Source organism: Neodiprion fabricii, chromosome 1 (genome assembly GCF_021155785.1).
Source record: "Neodiprion fabricii isolate iyNeoFabr1 chromosome 1, iyNeoFabr1.1, whole genome shotgun sequence".
Taxonomy (NCBI): domain Eukaryota; kingdom Metazoa; phylum Arthropoda; class Insecta; order Hymenoptera; family Diprionidae; genus Neodiprion; species Neodiprion fabricii.
The window spans coordinates 26,755,766-26,767,040 of NC_060239.1; the positions used below are offsets into that span (position 1 = coordinate 26,755,766).

An 11,275-nucleotide genomic window follows, 5' to 3' on the forward strand; every position below is an offset into this window, starting at 1 on the left:
GCGCACAGTTTGTTGAAGAGAAATCTCTACTGCATCCATGACTCACCGTTCGCGGCGAAAGGTGTCTTACAAATGAATTATATAGGTACCTCCACAAACTTGCCCGTGTGGATACATTACACATATGTACCTTAGTGTATAAGGGCATCATGTACGACGATGGTACGGAGGGAGGAGGGAATGAATTCCTGTTCCCACTTCGATCGCTCCGAGGTTCTAGGTACAATACCTGACTACTTTACCGAAACCGACACACGCAGAATTGTTCCTCGAAAGCGTTGGGATTTCAAAGATATAAGAAGACAACTGGGCACTGCGAGGGTTGTTTAGCCGAAGCGATTGAGGTGTCGATATCATTCGAAATCATTTCGTAATCTCGAAATCACTCTTTCAACTCCAAAATTACACTCAAGTGAGTAGCAGCGAAAGAGATTTAACACGTTTACTAAATTCGTGTAACGGATGACCATCGGAGCATTAGTTTGAGCGACGTTCCTAATTCTTCGATCAACAAACGACCCGTGTTTCGCAAGTGGCAATTTTTTGCGATCCAAGGCGCCAATTGCCATAGACAACCTTCGGACTAAGGCGCAAACTGGAGCCACTTGGGAAGCTAACGTTGAGGAAAAAATTGCTTCGCGTAATTGATTGCCTTTGTTCCCGAACCTGAAAATTAGATGATAACTCACACGTGACGATTCGAAGCCCGTGACCCTGTCATAAAGTCAATAAGAAATGTAATATACTCGCAGTAAAATTTGTCTGTAAGAATAAATTTCCAACTCGATTTAGAGGTGCTCAGAAAAGATCATGTTGTAGGTTTTGGGATATCAAGAGCTTGCGCCGAAGCATGTCAAAAATTGTAATCAATACAGCCGTTACCTAATTACCTAATTTTGCAAAATACGTACAACGGTTCATAAAATTTCCATCCGTCAACTTCCGCAGTCCATCATCGTAGTCCCGAGTGTTTCCAGGATTGTGTCGACGGTCAAGATTTGCACAATAAACTGATTCACAGCGGAAAGAATGGACCAAAGAAACCGGTGCGAACGTCCCTTTACTCTTGAATTTATTCGTCCGAACCGCGTTTTGAACCGTTCAATGATTTATACCCAGGCTAATGAACGGGTGTACCTACGTACCGAAGTTAAAATTGTTACGAAGACCGGGGCCGACTAGTATCGGTAATGCCTTGTGACTGCGGTCCGTGTTATTGAGATCTCATTGCCGGTAAAGAAACGCTCGGAGCTTCGTAATTTTGCCTCGAATCTAATTGGCCAATTCTGTATTTGCGATACATCGCAGTCCCCCTCGCACATTCCCCGTCATCATTTTCGGTTATTCTTCAAACGCAGCTCGCCGAGCGATTTGCGTTGTTAAGAAGTCAAGAGGCATTTTTCGCCCGTTATTAGAACCTTCAGGTTTAGTATACTCAAAATTCACAACACGGTTGTTTCGTGTGCAACATTTTTGTGTATACAATACAAGCCGAAAACATCTGGAAAACTGTTGGTACCTGAATATGTAGGCACTTTACTACGTGGAACACACAGCGACATCCCAGCTTGCAGTTTCCTGATTCGCGGCAAGCTCTACAATCTTGCACGACTATTATAGTAACGTGTATTTAAAGAATGCTCATTTCACGCCACGCTGTACGATGTCCGGCGTCGCAGTGTGTCGTAAGCAATTCTTATGGAAACTTATTCACTGTGTACGATTGACGCATCCGTTTCAATCAAGACACATAATTATATTCCACCGATGCGGTAATTAATTGAAATTTTTCCAGTGACTTCTGACAGATTCTACCGCGCAGAGATTCTACAAATTATTAGCACAACAATACTTATGCGCTAACAAACGGAGCAGCAGCTCGTGTTTACAAATCGCCTTCCTCATTGACAAGGTTAGGATAGTTATCCGTATACAACTCATAGGTGCAAAACAAGGCTACACTGATATCGTCATAGGTTTATATGGGGAAGTGAGCCCACCTTAAAAATTATCACCTTTGGCGTAAGAACCGGCTGACGCGGTATTGAAGTTAAACGAATTCTCGTACCAGATTTTTTCGCTTCAATTTTAAGCTGGTCATTTGAAATATAAAAACTTCCGCGAAGATGGAATAAATGCCATTGACTAATTATTTCTTCGGAGCAACAAAACCTGTTCAACGGAGAGATTGCACAGAAGCAATTTCACAAAAACTTAATCGTCAAGAGTCTTATATTATAAAGTTGCTGAAGTTGACGATGTTTCGTCGTAAAAGCAGTTACCCAAAGTACAACGACGATTCGCGATAGCGGAAAGATGAACCGCAAGTTCGGCGAGCAAATAAAAAACAGAATTGAAAAAAGTAACTATCCAGAGGCAGACAAATTACCTGCCAAGATTTTAACGTTACATCGGTGGCCGCGATATTCGCGACGTTGCACCTGGACCCACCCAATTTAAACGTACAATGTACCACACGCCTACTTCACGGTAAGAAATATGTCTCGCTCCAATAATTTGCAATTCCAATACAGTCTGCGTCGAATGGAAATAAAAAAGCTGCACGACTCTTGTCGGTAAGGCGCTTACATGCACCTGTGCATATATACACGCATCAGCTGCGAAAGGCGAATGTGGAATATGCGTATACGCGTAAGGTATTAGGGTTGTGACCTCAGGCGATGAGGTCAGGCCGCGAATCGACGGCGGGCCTTGTGCCGAAAGCTTTACTTGCTGGATGCTGGTCGGTACAGTGAACGTCGTCGGGAGACGAACACGGAGAGCACACCGCCAGTTTGGTACCGAAGGATTGAGGAATCAGTCCGTCGCGAACCTCCGCGGCCGTCGAGTGCAGCCTTCGTCGCGTTTCACGTTCCGCGATCCCGTTGTCAAACCCGACCTTTTACTTGTCGTACGACGGAGAAACATCCTCTCCGCCGACGGTGTACTTTGTGAAATTATAATTTCTAGGATGGGGGACACAGTTGTACCTACATAGGGATGGAACGACGATGAGACGATCGTGACGATTTCTGTCTCCAGGAGTTTATAACACAAGTTTTTAGTGCCTGCGTATACGAAACACGAGTTTTTAAGACTTTTTTAAGAACACAGAAAACACACCATGTGGAAGACTGTGATCACAATTTTGTGTGCCATAGGTAAATTAAAACGATAATGATTATTATTATTGGTATTATCGTTGGTATTATTGTCGTACTTTCACCGGACCGTACGGTTTTTGTTTTTACTGACCACTTTTTTCCTGTCCTCTGATTCTTTGCGGCGTGATCGTTTCCGCGTGAATGAATCCGATTCCCCGCGCTTCTTACTTGGGTATAGAAATGTTGAAAGAATTTCTTCAGTCGACCCCGTGTACTGGTCGGACGAAAATAACAACTATTCCTCTTCGATAAATTCAGAGATAAAATAATAGCAATTGATAATTGGAAAAATTATGCAGTGATAAAGGAAATAATTTATTTTCTTTTTCTCTTCGAATAAGCTCGATTCAATACAAGCAAATACGCGAACCTTATCAGTCCGCAAACTAGTGGATCCGGTGCAATTTTTATTTAACTTTCTTACAATCAAGTCGGAAAGTATTCGAGCGAATCCACGTAATTTTACCTTTGCAGGAAACAGAGTTTTTCAATTCTAACCGATATTTCGTCGACGCGGTGATCCCGACCCATCGATTCAATAGGACAATCCTAGAGATCTAGCGTCTGATTGACCCGATAGAATATACGAGCAACACATATTCGCGCGTCCAGAATCTATTCTCGTCCAGACCCATTCACTGGCCTGAAATCATTCGACGCCCGCTAAATTTCACCGACTATTAAAGGAGCGTCTCTCCTTTAAAATGTCGAAGCGGCTGGTTAAAATTCTAACATAGAAGCCAAAGGAATTCTTATTGTTCGGTAGAAAATTTACAGCGTTTCGAGAATAGTCTTCTGCATATTACATTATAAACACCTGCAGCAGTTTTCCGTTTCAAGTCGGATCGGATTTCTCGTTCCATTATACGCTTCTCGCGAAATCGACAAGCGTTGAAGTAACCTGGACTCAAACGATCGATCCGACAAATGGAGATGGAGAAAAAAAACCCACGGATAAGATCCGATTCGAACTGCAGCATAACGCGTATAATTATGACATTTGATTAGCGCAGGTAAGGCCGGTTTTGTCACGTGCGAAATAGCGACACGTTCCTACGCGGTGACCGCATGTTTAAACGCTGCGGCAAGCCCGTGATTAATAACGGAGACGGATTATCCTACAGCCTTGTACCACAATCTACGTGAATGAAAGTCGCGGCGATCGTAAACCTCGACTTACAAGACAAGACCTATAAACTGATGAGATTGAAGTTGGTAACGTTGTTGTAACGATGCGTGTTTCGGAAAAATCGTTACTTCACACCTTTCGGATTGTCCGAAATCCAGCAAGCCGGAATAAATAAAACGGATTGATATTTTCAAAGGCCAACTCGTTGAAAGACATTTTAAAATGAAACAATAACGAAGGTTTGATGTTTCGTTAAAGTAACGTTGCTCGCTAACTTCAGTTTCGTATAAACTGACACTCCGACATGAGGCTTGACGAGACGTCGCTGATTGTGAGCAAATTCCGCACATTTTTCCCGAAATTTCCGTAATGAAATTTAGTCGGCTGTAGGTTGAACCTGTATTTCAGAATTTCCATACGTGGAAATATGACATTGAACGCGCTTCGAGCGAGTGTAACGGGTCAAAAGATAGGCGGCAATAAAACCAAGTCCATAGACAGCTAAAACTCGTCGCATTAAAATTTTATCGCAAGACTAGCCGTAAAGGTCATCATCGCGGTGAATTGTTACGGACATATTATAACGCGTGTTATTTTCGAAAAGAAAATTGTTTGCCACTGTCAATAATTTCGCACGCTGGGCTCGAGCGAAGACTATTAGACGAGACCGTGAGATGACATAATCGACCAATCTGCAACACGGTCAATAAACTCGTGAATTCCTAATCAACTGGAAATATGCGATCTCGCAATTCTGTACGAAATACGGCGTTGAACGGTGAGAATAAGGTAGAAACTAGAAACGAGCCTCAAGTCAGGGATATTTGTGCGATTTCTCCGCAACGGTGATATTGAACTTCCCTATTCCATGTTTGGCCCAGGTGCTGAATACAGGTTCACTCAACGTCGTGAAATGCGAACTGCATTAATATTGTCCACGTCTGCCAGGTAATCCGCACGACGCTATTCGACGTGTAACATATTCTGCACGCTCACACGCGTGCGAAAAACTCCAACTGGCACGTAGCGGAATATCGAAGGAACCCGAAGCCGCATCAACCGTATCATGCGTGTAAATAGCGCGACGTGTATGATTATACGCGAACGTAACACACACGCACATATTCGAACAGCACGTGGCGCCTCGTGCGCGGATGATGTCACAGGCTCGTATAGATAAAATAATGGAATAGGCGAATAGGTACGCGTTTAAAGTAATGTTCCGGTACAACGGATCCGTATAACGTCAACGTTCATGCGTTCGTTGCTGTATACATACCTATAGATATACCGTGTATACCTTGCGCCGTTAAGAGGGCGTCGAACCCGCCGATTGCTTAATGAAATGCACTGTTTTCGGTACAGCAAAAATTGGGAGAATCATTTTTTATTCCTTTAAATTAGATCGACAGAATTGCAATGCATGCGCGCTGCGCTTCGTAGCGTACTCCGTAATTTTGACGATGTCAGAAAATACGGAATTGATTACAATTTTTTATGGCTAATGTTATCAAACGAGCATTTTGTTTTTTTTTATTTTATTTTATGTATTATCTAACAAACCTTCCGACGGAAACTTAATATTTTTACCGAATGATTTTTTGTTCCAAATTTTTTATGAATATGAGCGAAAAACTCGGCTATCGTGAAATGGCAAAAGTCTGGCTCAACGTATCAGAAACCATTTCAATTACCGGATCGTCTCACATCTATGGTTGCAAAATAGATGAATATCTAAATAAGCGTGTAGAACTGCAATGGGAACGCAGCTCGTGAATATAATTCACGCGCAGTGTTAATTGAGAATTGTCCGAGTGATCATTGACTATAATAAGCTTGAGAGAAATGCGGGTGGTGAGAAAATGTTCACTCTCTACTTTCAGGCACGGTTTTGGCGCAGTACAGTCCCCAGAGCGTTCAAGTACCCGAAATACCGACGTTCAGAAACCGAACGACGAATTCGAGATCGAAATTGATGATGAGACGATACGAATGTCCGGAAGGATTTGTGCGACTGAAACGTGACTGCTTTTACTTCAGCGCCGGTTTAGCCAACTGGCAGGAAGCCCACTTTCACTGCCGGGACAGACACTCGACTCTGGCAACCCTTACGAGGAAGGGCATGAACAAAAAATTAAGGAACTACCTGATGCTACCACATTTCAGTAAGTATAACGTACGATAAGCTGCCCGTCAAATATATTCGTGATCCGATCACCCCGCAGCAAAAGAGAGTCGATAGTCATCGGCCGAAATCATTTGCCGGAATAAATCCTCGAGTCATCGTCGAAGCAGAACACGCTGAGCCGAGAAGTGGCTCCGTTCTTCTGTTCATTGCCGATCGAGTGGATAAGGGCTTGGATCAAACTGGGTCACCGACGAATATTGCGCAACGGGTTAAACAAACGCGAGAAATAATTGTCTCGATTAGATTTTAGTCAACGTGACTGTCGCACTGTTTCGACAATTTACGCGATATTTATCATGATATTCCGTGCATACGAGAGCCGATGAATTATCTGCAAGATTACGATGATCGACCTCTGAATTCCTATGTATATTCATGCGAGTGTTTATATATATCGGACCCGTTATTTGCAATCGGAATTCTACGGCACGATTCGCGATATAATATCTGTTTATGGAAAAGATTAAAAGAAAAAAAAAAATTCATTTCCCCCTCATTTCGAGCGAGAAAATTTTTCCCGCCGGATCTATAAAAAGATCTTTGGTCAATCGTCGCGTGAAAGGATTTTCTCGTTTTTCTCAGGGCCGTTCGAACGGTGGATCGGCGCCAAATTCAACTGGCCTGAAATGAAATGGACATGGGGTGTAACGGGGGAAGCAATATCCTACAACGGATTTGGCAATTTGAAATTCAAGAACCAGGATACCTACAAATGGCACTGCGCGGCCATAAATCCGAGACGAAACTACCGTTGGTCTCCGAGGGAGTGCATCAAGGAAATGCCCTACATTTGTCACACAAAAGTGGGACGAATAGGTAGGGCAATAAATAGTTGACTTGAAACAATGTTTATTAAAAATTTAACGCCTCTCTCTCTATTTTCAGTCAAAGGCCGTAAACGGCCACCCGGAGATGCGAGAAGACAACGGAAACACAGAGGTAGGAAGGAACGGAAGCAACGAATAAGGCCTCAATCAAATGGAAATGAAACTTTGGCCGAAAACTCAATCGACGGGAACGAAGTATTGATAACGGAAAGACGACGACCGGGGAGAACGCCGAAGAGATCGTATCCGATGTCGGGAAACGGGATGAAAACGGGAGTGGAAACACCTTCGAGGTGAGAAGCGATTCATTTTCACCCATCTGTACCGATGCACTTACAAAGTTTTAAAGATATTATTTCAGTTGAAAAAAAACTGTTTCGTTTCAAGTTCCAAGCCTGAGCCTCTGACCGGACGAAAACTAATAATGAAATTTAATTTTTTCCACAGAACTAGATGGGCGCCAGGCGCGGAAGCGAGCGACAGGTTGTACCCGATTCAACCGAAAGGAAACAAGGAGCCAGAACAATGGGTCAGTGCTCCGGTTAAAGCCGCAATATTGGCGAAAAACTCTCTGGATTCGCCGAGCAAAGAGACTTCGACAGAAAGTCCCATGAGACCCGAGTCTAAGCCGAAGGATCTTGCTGCAGAACCGAAGGAGACGTTTATCCAACTTCCGTTAAGCAACTTCTTCGACGAAGAAGTATTGCTAAAAAATTAGACCGAGAGAAGGGGATTTTAAAAAATTTTCGGTCGAAACAATTCGCAGCATTTACAAATACCTAATTATTAAACGGTGACAACGCATCGCGAATAAATTCGTCCGCGGATAAACGCCGCGGCTGGATCCGATTAACCCTAACGATATATATTATATATATATAAACACATATATGTATGCATGTATGTGTAATGTAATTTATTGCAAACGAATCCTACCCGCTACTTAAAATGAATATCCAAGTACAAATGAAAATACAAAAATGACATAAAAGATCACAGTGATATGCGATCGCTGTGTCAAAATCGGTGCCAAATTTCAGCATTACGCGAATATTTTTGCATCGATCATCGTTACAATTTTGGTAAAGAGAAATATTTGAAAACTGAGAAAAACAGACCGCTTTACGTAAAAAAACAGTAATAGACTTACAATTATGTATTATTAAGTTCTGAAATATACTGTAGCAGTGAATATAATTAATGGAAATACCTATATTTATATCAAGTCAGAAATTACGCTTTTACGAATGGAAAGAATGAGAACAGCAGATATTCGCCAACCTGAAATATAAACGCGTCACAAAAATTTTCATGATTCACGGAAGAAATTAATTAAAAAGCACATACGATTTTTCGTATTTTACGGCAGTAAAAGAGACCTTATCTTACGATGATAATTCAGAAACATAACTTCAGAAAAGGGGAATATCCGCTAAACGGTTCTATATGTGCAGACTTTGAAAAAGTCGCTAATGTTACTGTTACTTAATAATTCTATATGCTCGATGTATGTATGAACTATTTCATTACGCTTTTCTATTGTACATAGAACAAGTGAATGCATACTTAGACAGATCTGTGTGCCAAAAAGCAACTCAAGTGGCACAATAATCGACTGTTTGTACAAATTAGCACGTACTTTAATTTTGCTAAAACTTTTCTCCATCCCAGAATCTGTAGTACCTATTTCACCGCTTCTAGCCGCGATTTTCAATGCAGATATACACGATTTCATTGAATTATTTAGAAACGTTGTGTAATAATTTATGTATAAAACGGAATAAAATTCCTACCTTTATGTACGTGACGAGAGCATCTCCTTTTGGTTGACCATCCTCATCCTTGTACAGCTTGATTTTATCCTTAGCTTTGTCATCGCGAGCCAAGAGCCCGTACTTGGTAACAATCCCCGTAAGCTCCTCCATTGTAATGTCCAATGGAAGACCAGTGATGTAAACCGCAGTATTGTGAGCCTCGTCGACTTCGAACCACGTCGAAGGTTCCTGGGCCTTTCTTTTTGCCTCAGCTTTTCGATTCTCCTTCTCAGTTTTCGGATCTACTGTCACTTGAGGTACTGGAATGTTCGGCTCAGCAGCAGAAGAATCTGTGAAACCGTAACTCATTTGATACCTTGCCAAAAATTCATCGTCGACCTGAAAAGGAATATCATTTGATGAGAAAAAACTTGAATATAAGAGTGACAATGTAAAAAAAGTGATTTCGTGAAACAATCACCTTGGGGAACCATGCATTTTTGTCTCTATCCCACATGTATACACTTCCGTCATTGGGGTCGGTGTAGGTATGAGTATCTCCTTCAAATCCGTAAATACCACCAGGCATAGCAGCTTCAGGCCCTGTTCTTTCTGTCGTATTTTTGACTGGTTCATCGCCAACCGTTTCAGAATTCACATCATCCTCAGACCTGGATGCTCTGCAATTTTGTGTGGATGCACATAACTTAAATTAATTTTGAGTACTTCTCAACCATGCATTACCAATTGTGTACGATTTTTTTAGAGTAGTTTGATGTACAAAGTTTAACAATTTATCAAAACATCTTCGGTTGGAAATTATTCATTTCAATTCATCTTCAAAACCCTTTAGGCGATAACAGCTTTGGTTTATGTCATTTAGCATTGAAATAACTACCTTCATAGCATTAAGATCTAAAAAGCACTACTTACTCATAAATTTCTCCTTCAGATTTTACAGGCTCATTTGAATTATCTGACATCTGCTTATTCTGTGAATTATTTTCGTCCGGTTTAGCCACCCAAGCATTTTGCTCCGTGTTCCAAATCAGTTTCCGTCCAGTTCCAGGTTCCGTATAAATACAAAGAGAACCTTCGTACGACAAGTGCTTTTCATAATCTGTTGCTGTTGTATCTGCACTTTGTTTTGGAACAGCACTTTCATTGCTGTTCGGTTCTTTTTCTGGCTTTTCAACAACGCTTTTGTCGGCACTTACTTCTTTATCCGGTGATTTCGGCGCAACTTTCTGCGGTTCAGCTATCAGAGGCGTTTTTATATTTATCGTTATCTTCTGTTCAGCTTTTTTGGGCCTGTACTGATTAACCAAAGGAGGTTTGACTGGCAGGGGTCGACGCGGTTCAATGTTTTTAATTACTGCAGATTTTGGTGCCGCTGTTTTTGTTGGAGCTGTTTCGGTCTCGGAATCATCATCGTCTGTGTCAAATTCTTCTATCTGCTCGTCCTCAGCAGCAAACCGAACTGTGTCACTCATTGTAGATTGGTGGCCACTTGTTATTTGAGGGCCTGTAAAAATTTTTAGATAAATATCATCAATGCGAATTCAATTAGGATGTTTGCAAGAAAATCGACAATATTTCTAGATACCTTGCTTACCAACAACGTTTTATGTTTGACTATTTCCAAAGGCATAAAAGTATAAGTTCAACCTAGCGAGAAGTTTTCTTATTTGGCAGCGATCTGAGAGATCAGCACCGGGCATTAAATTTCTATGAATTCAAATGGGTTTAAGGTTATGTTAGTCATTTTTTAAATTCGTATAATTTCTAACGATCCCAACGCACTTTTAGAGTAAAAGTATCACACCAGGTAACAGTAAGGCTGCTAAAATCATTGAAGGATCAATAGTCCCAGAAATTATTGCTAGTTCACTGAATTTGTTAGTAAATAAACCCGCAACAGAGGTTAGGTTGAGACAGATAAAGTTAGGTTAATATCGGTATTCCTCACATACCACATTGACGGAAGCTGGCCAGCGTGTGACAGTCAGTTTGAGAATTGATAAATCAATTTCAATAAAGGAAAATAGAATAATTAAAAAGACTCGCGACGTCAGTCGGCCGATAGCGTAAACGACGGACGAAAACGACGGCGACTGTGGCGAACTCTGGTTAACGTCATTGGTACTGTTTTGAAATTTGTTAATTGATTTCCTGTTGCTAGGCAACGCGGTGTTGGTGTTGCCACAAATGTC

At 41.6% G+C, this 11,275-nt stretch overlaps 2 protein-coding genes across 4 annotated transcripts in view; one reads left to right on the forward strand and one right to left on the reverse strand.

Annotated features, from left to right (window-relative positions):
* LOC124174478 (HIV Tat-specific factor 1 homolog) overlaps positions 1-11,168 on the reverse strand; it is a 36,102-nt gene extending 24,934 nt beyond the window's left edge. The window contains exons 1-4 of one of the 3 annotated variants that reach the window (XM_046553677.1): positions 11,036-11,168; positions 9,996-10,587; positions 9,544-9,742; positions 9,102-9,461 (exon numbers count right to left, since the gene is read on the reverse strand). In XM_046553677.1, the coding sequence (XP_046409633.1) occupies positions 9,102-9,461; positions 9,544-9,742; positions 9,996-10,555 (1,119 nt within the window). In that variant the 5' untranslated portion in view covers positions 10,556-10,587; positions 11,036-11,168. The other 2 variants (XM_046553678.1, XM_046553679.1) reach the window with 2 other exon arrangements.
* Positions 2,768-9,115, forward strand: LOC124174479. Its single transcript, XM_046553680.1, has 5 exons — positions 2,768-3,161; positions 6,177-6,458; positions 7,064-7,297; positions 7,367-7,601; positions 7,756-9,115. The coding sequence occupies exons 1-5, from the start codon at positions 3,125-3,127 to the stop codon at positions 8,024-8,026; spliced, it is 1,059 nt and encodes a 352-aa protein (XP_046409636.1). The 5' UTR covers positions 2,768-3,124; the 3' UTR covers positions 8,027-9,115.
* Positions 11,169-11,275: the final 107 nt, after the last annotated feature.

Excerpts from the sequence above, each read along its gene's own strand:
- LOC124174479 (XM_046553680.1), top strand. The coding sequence starts at position 3,125 with ATGTGGAAGACTGTGATCACAATTTTGTGTGCCATAG. Across the intron at positions 3,162-6,176 it reads CACAATTTTGTGTGCCATAG|GCACGGTTTTGGCGCAGTAC; the intron begins GTAAATTAAAAC and ends CTCTACTTTCAG. Across the intron at positions 7,298-7,366 it reads CACAAAAGTGGGACGAATAG|TCAAAGGCCGTAAACGGCCA; the intron begins GTAGGGCAATAA and ends CTCTATTTTCAG.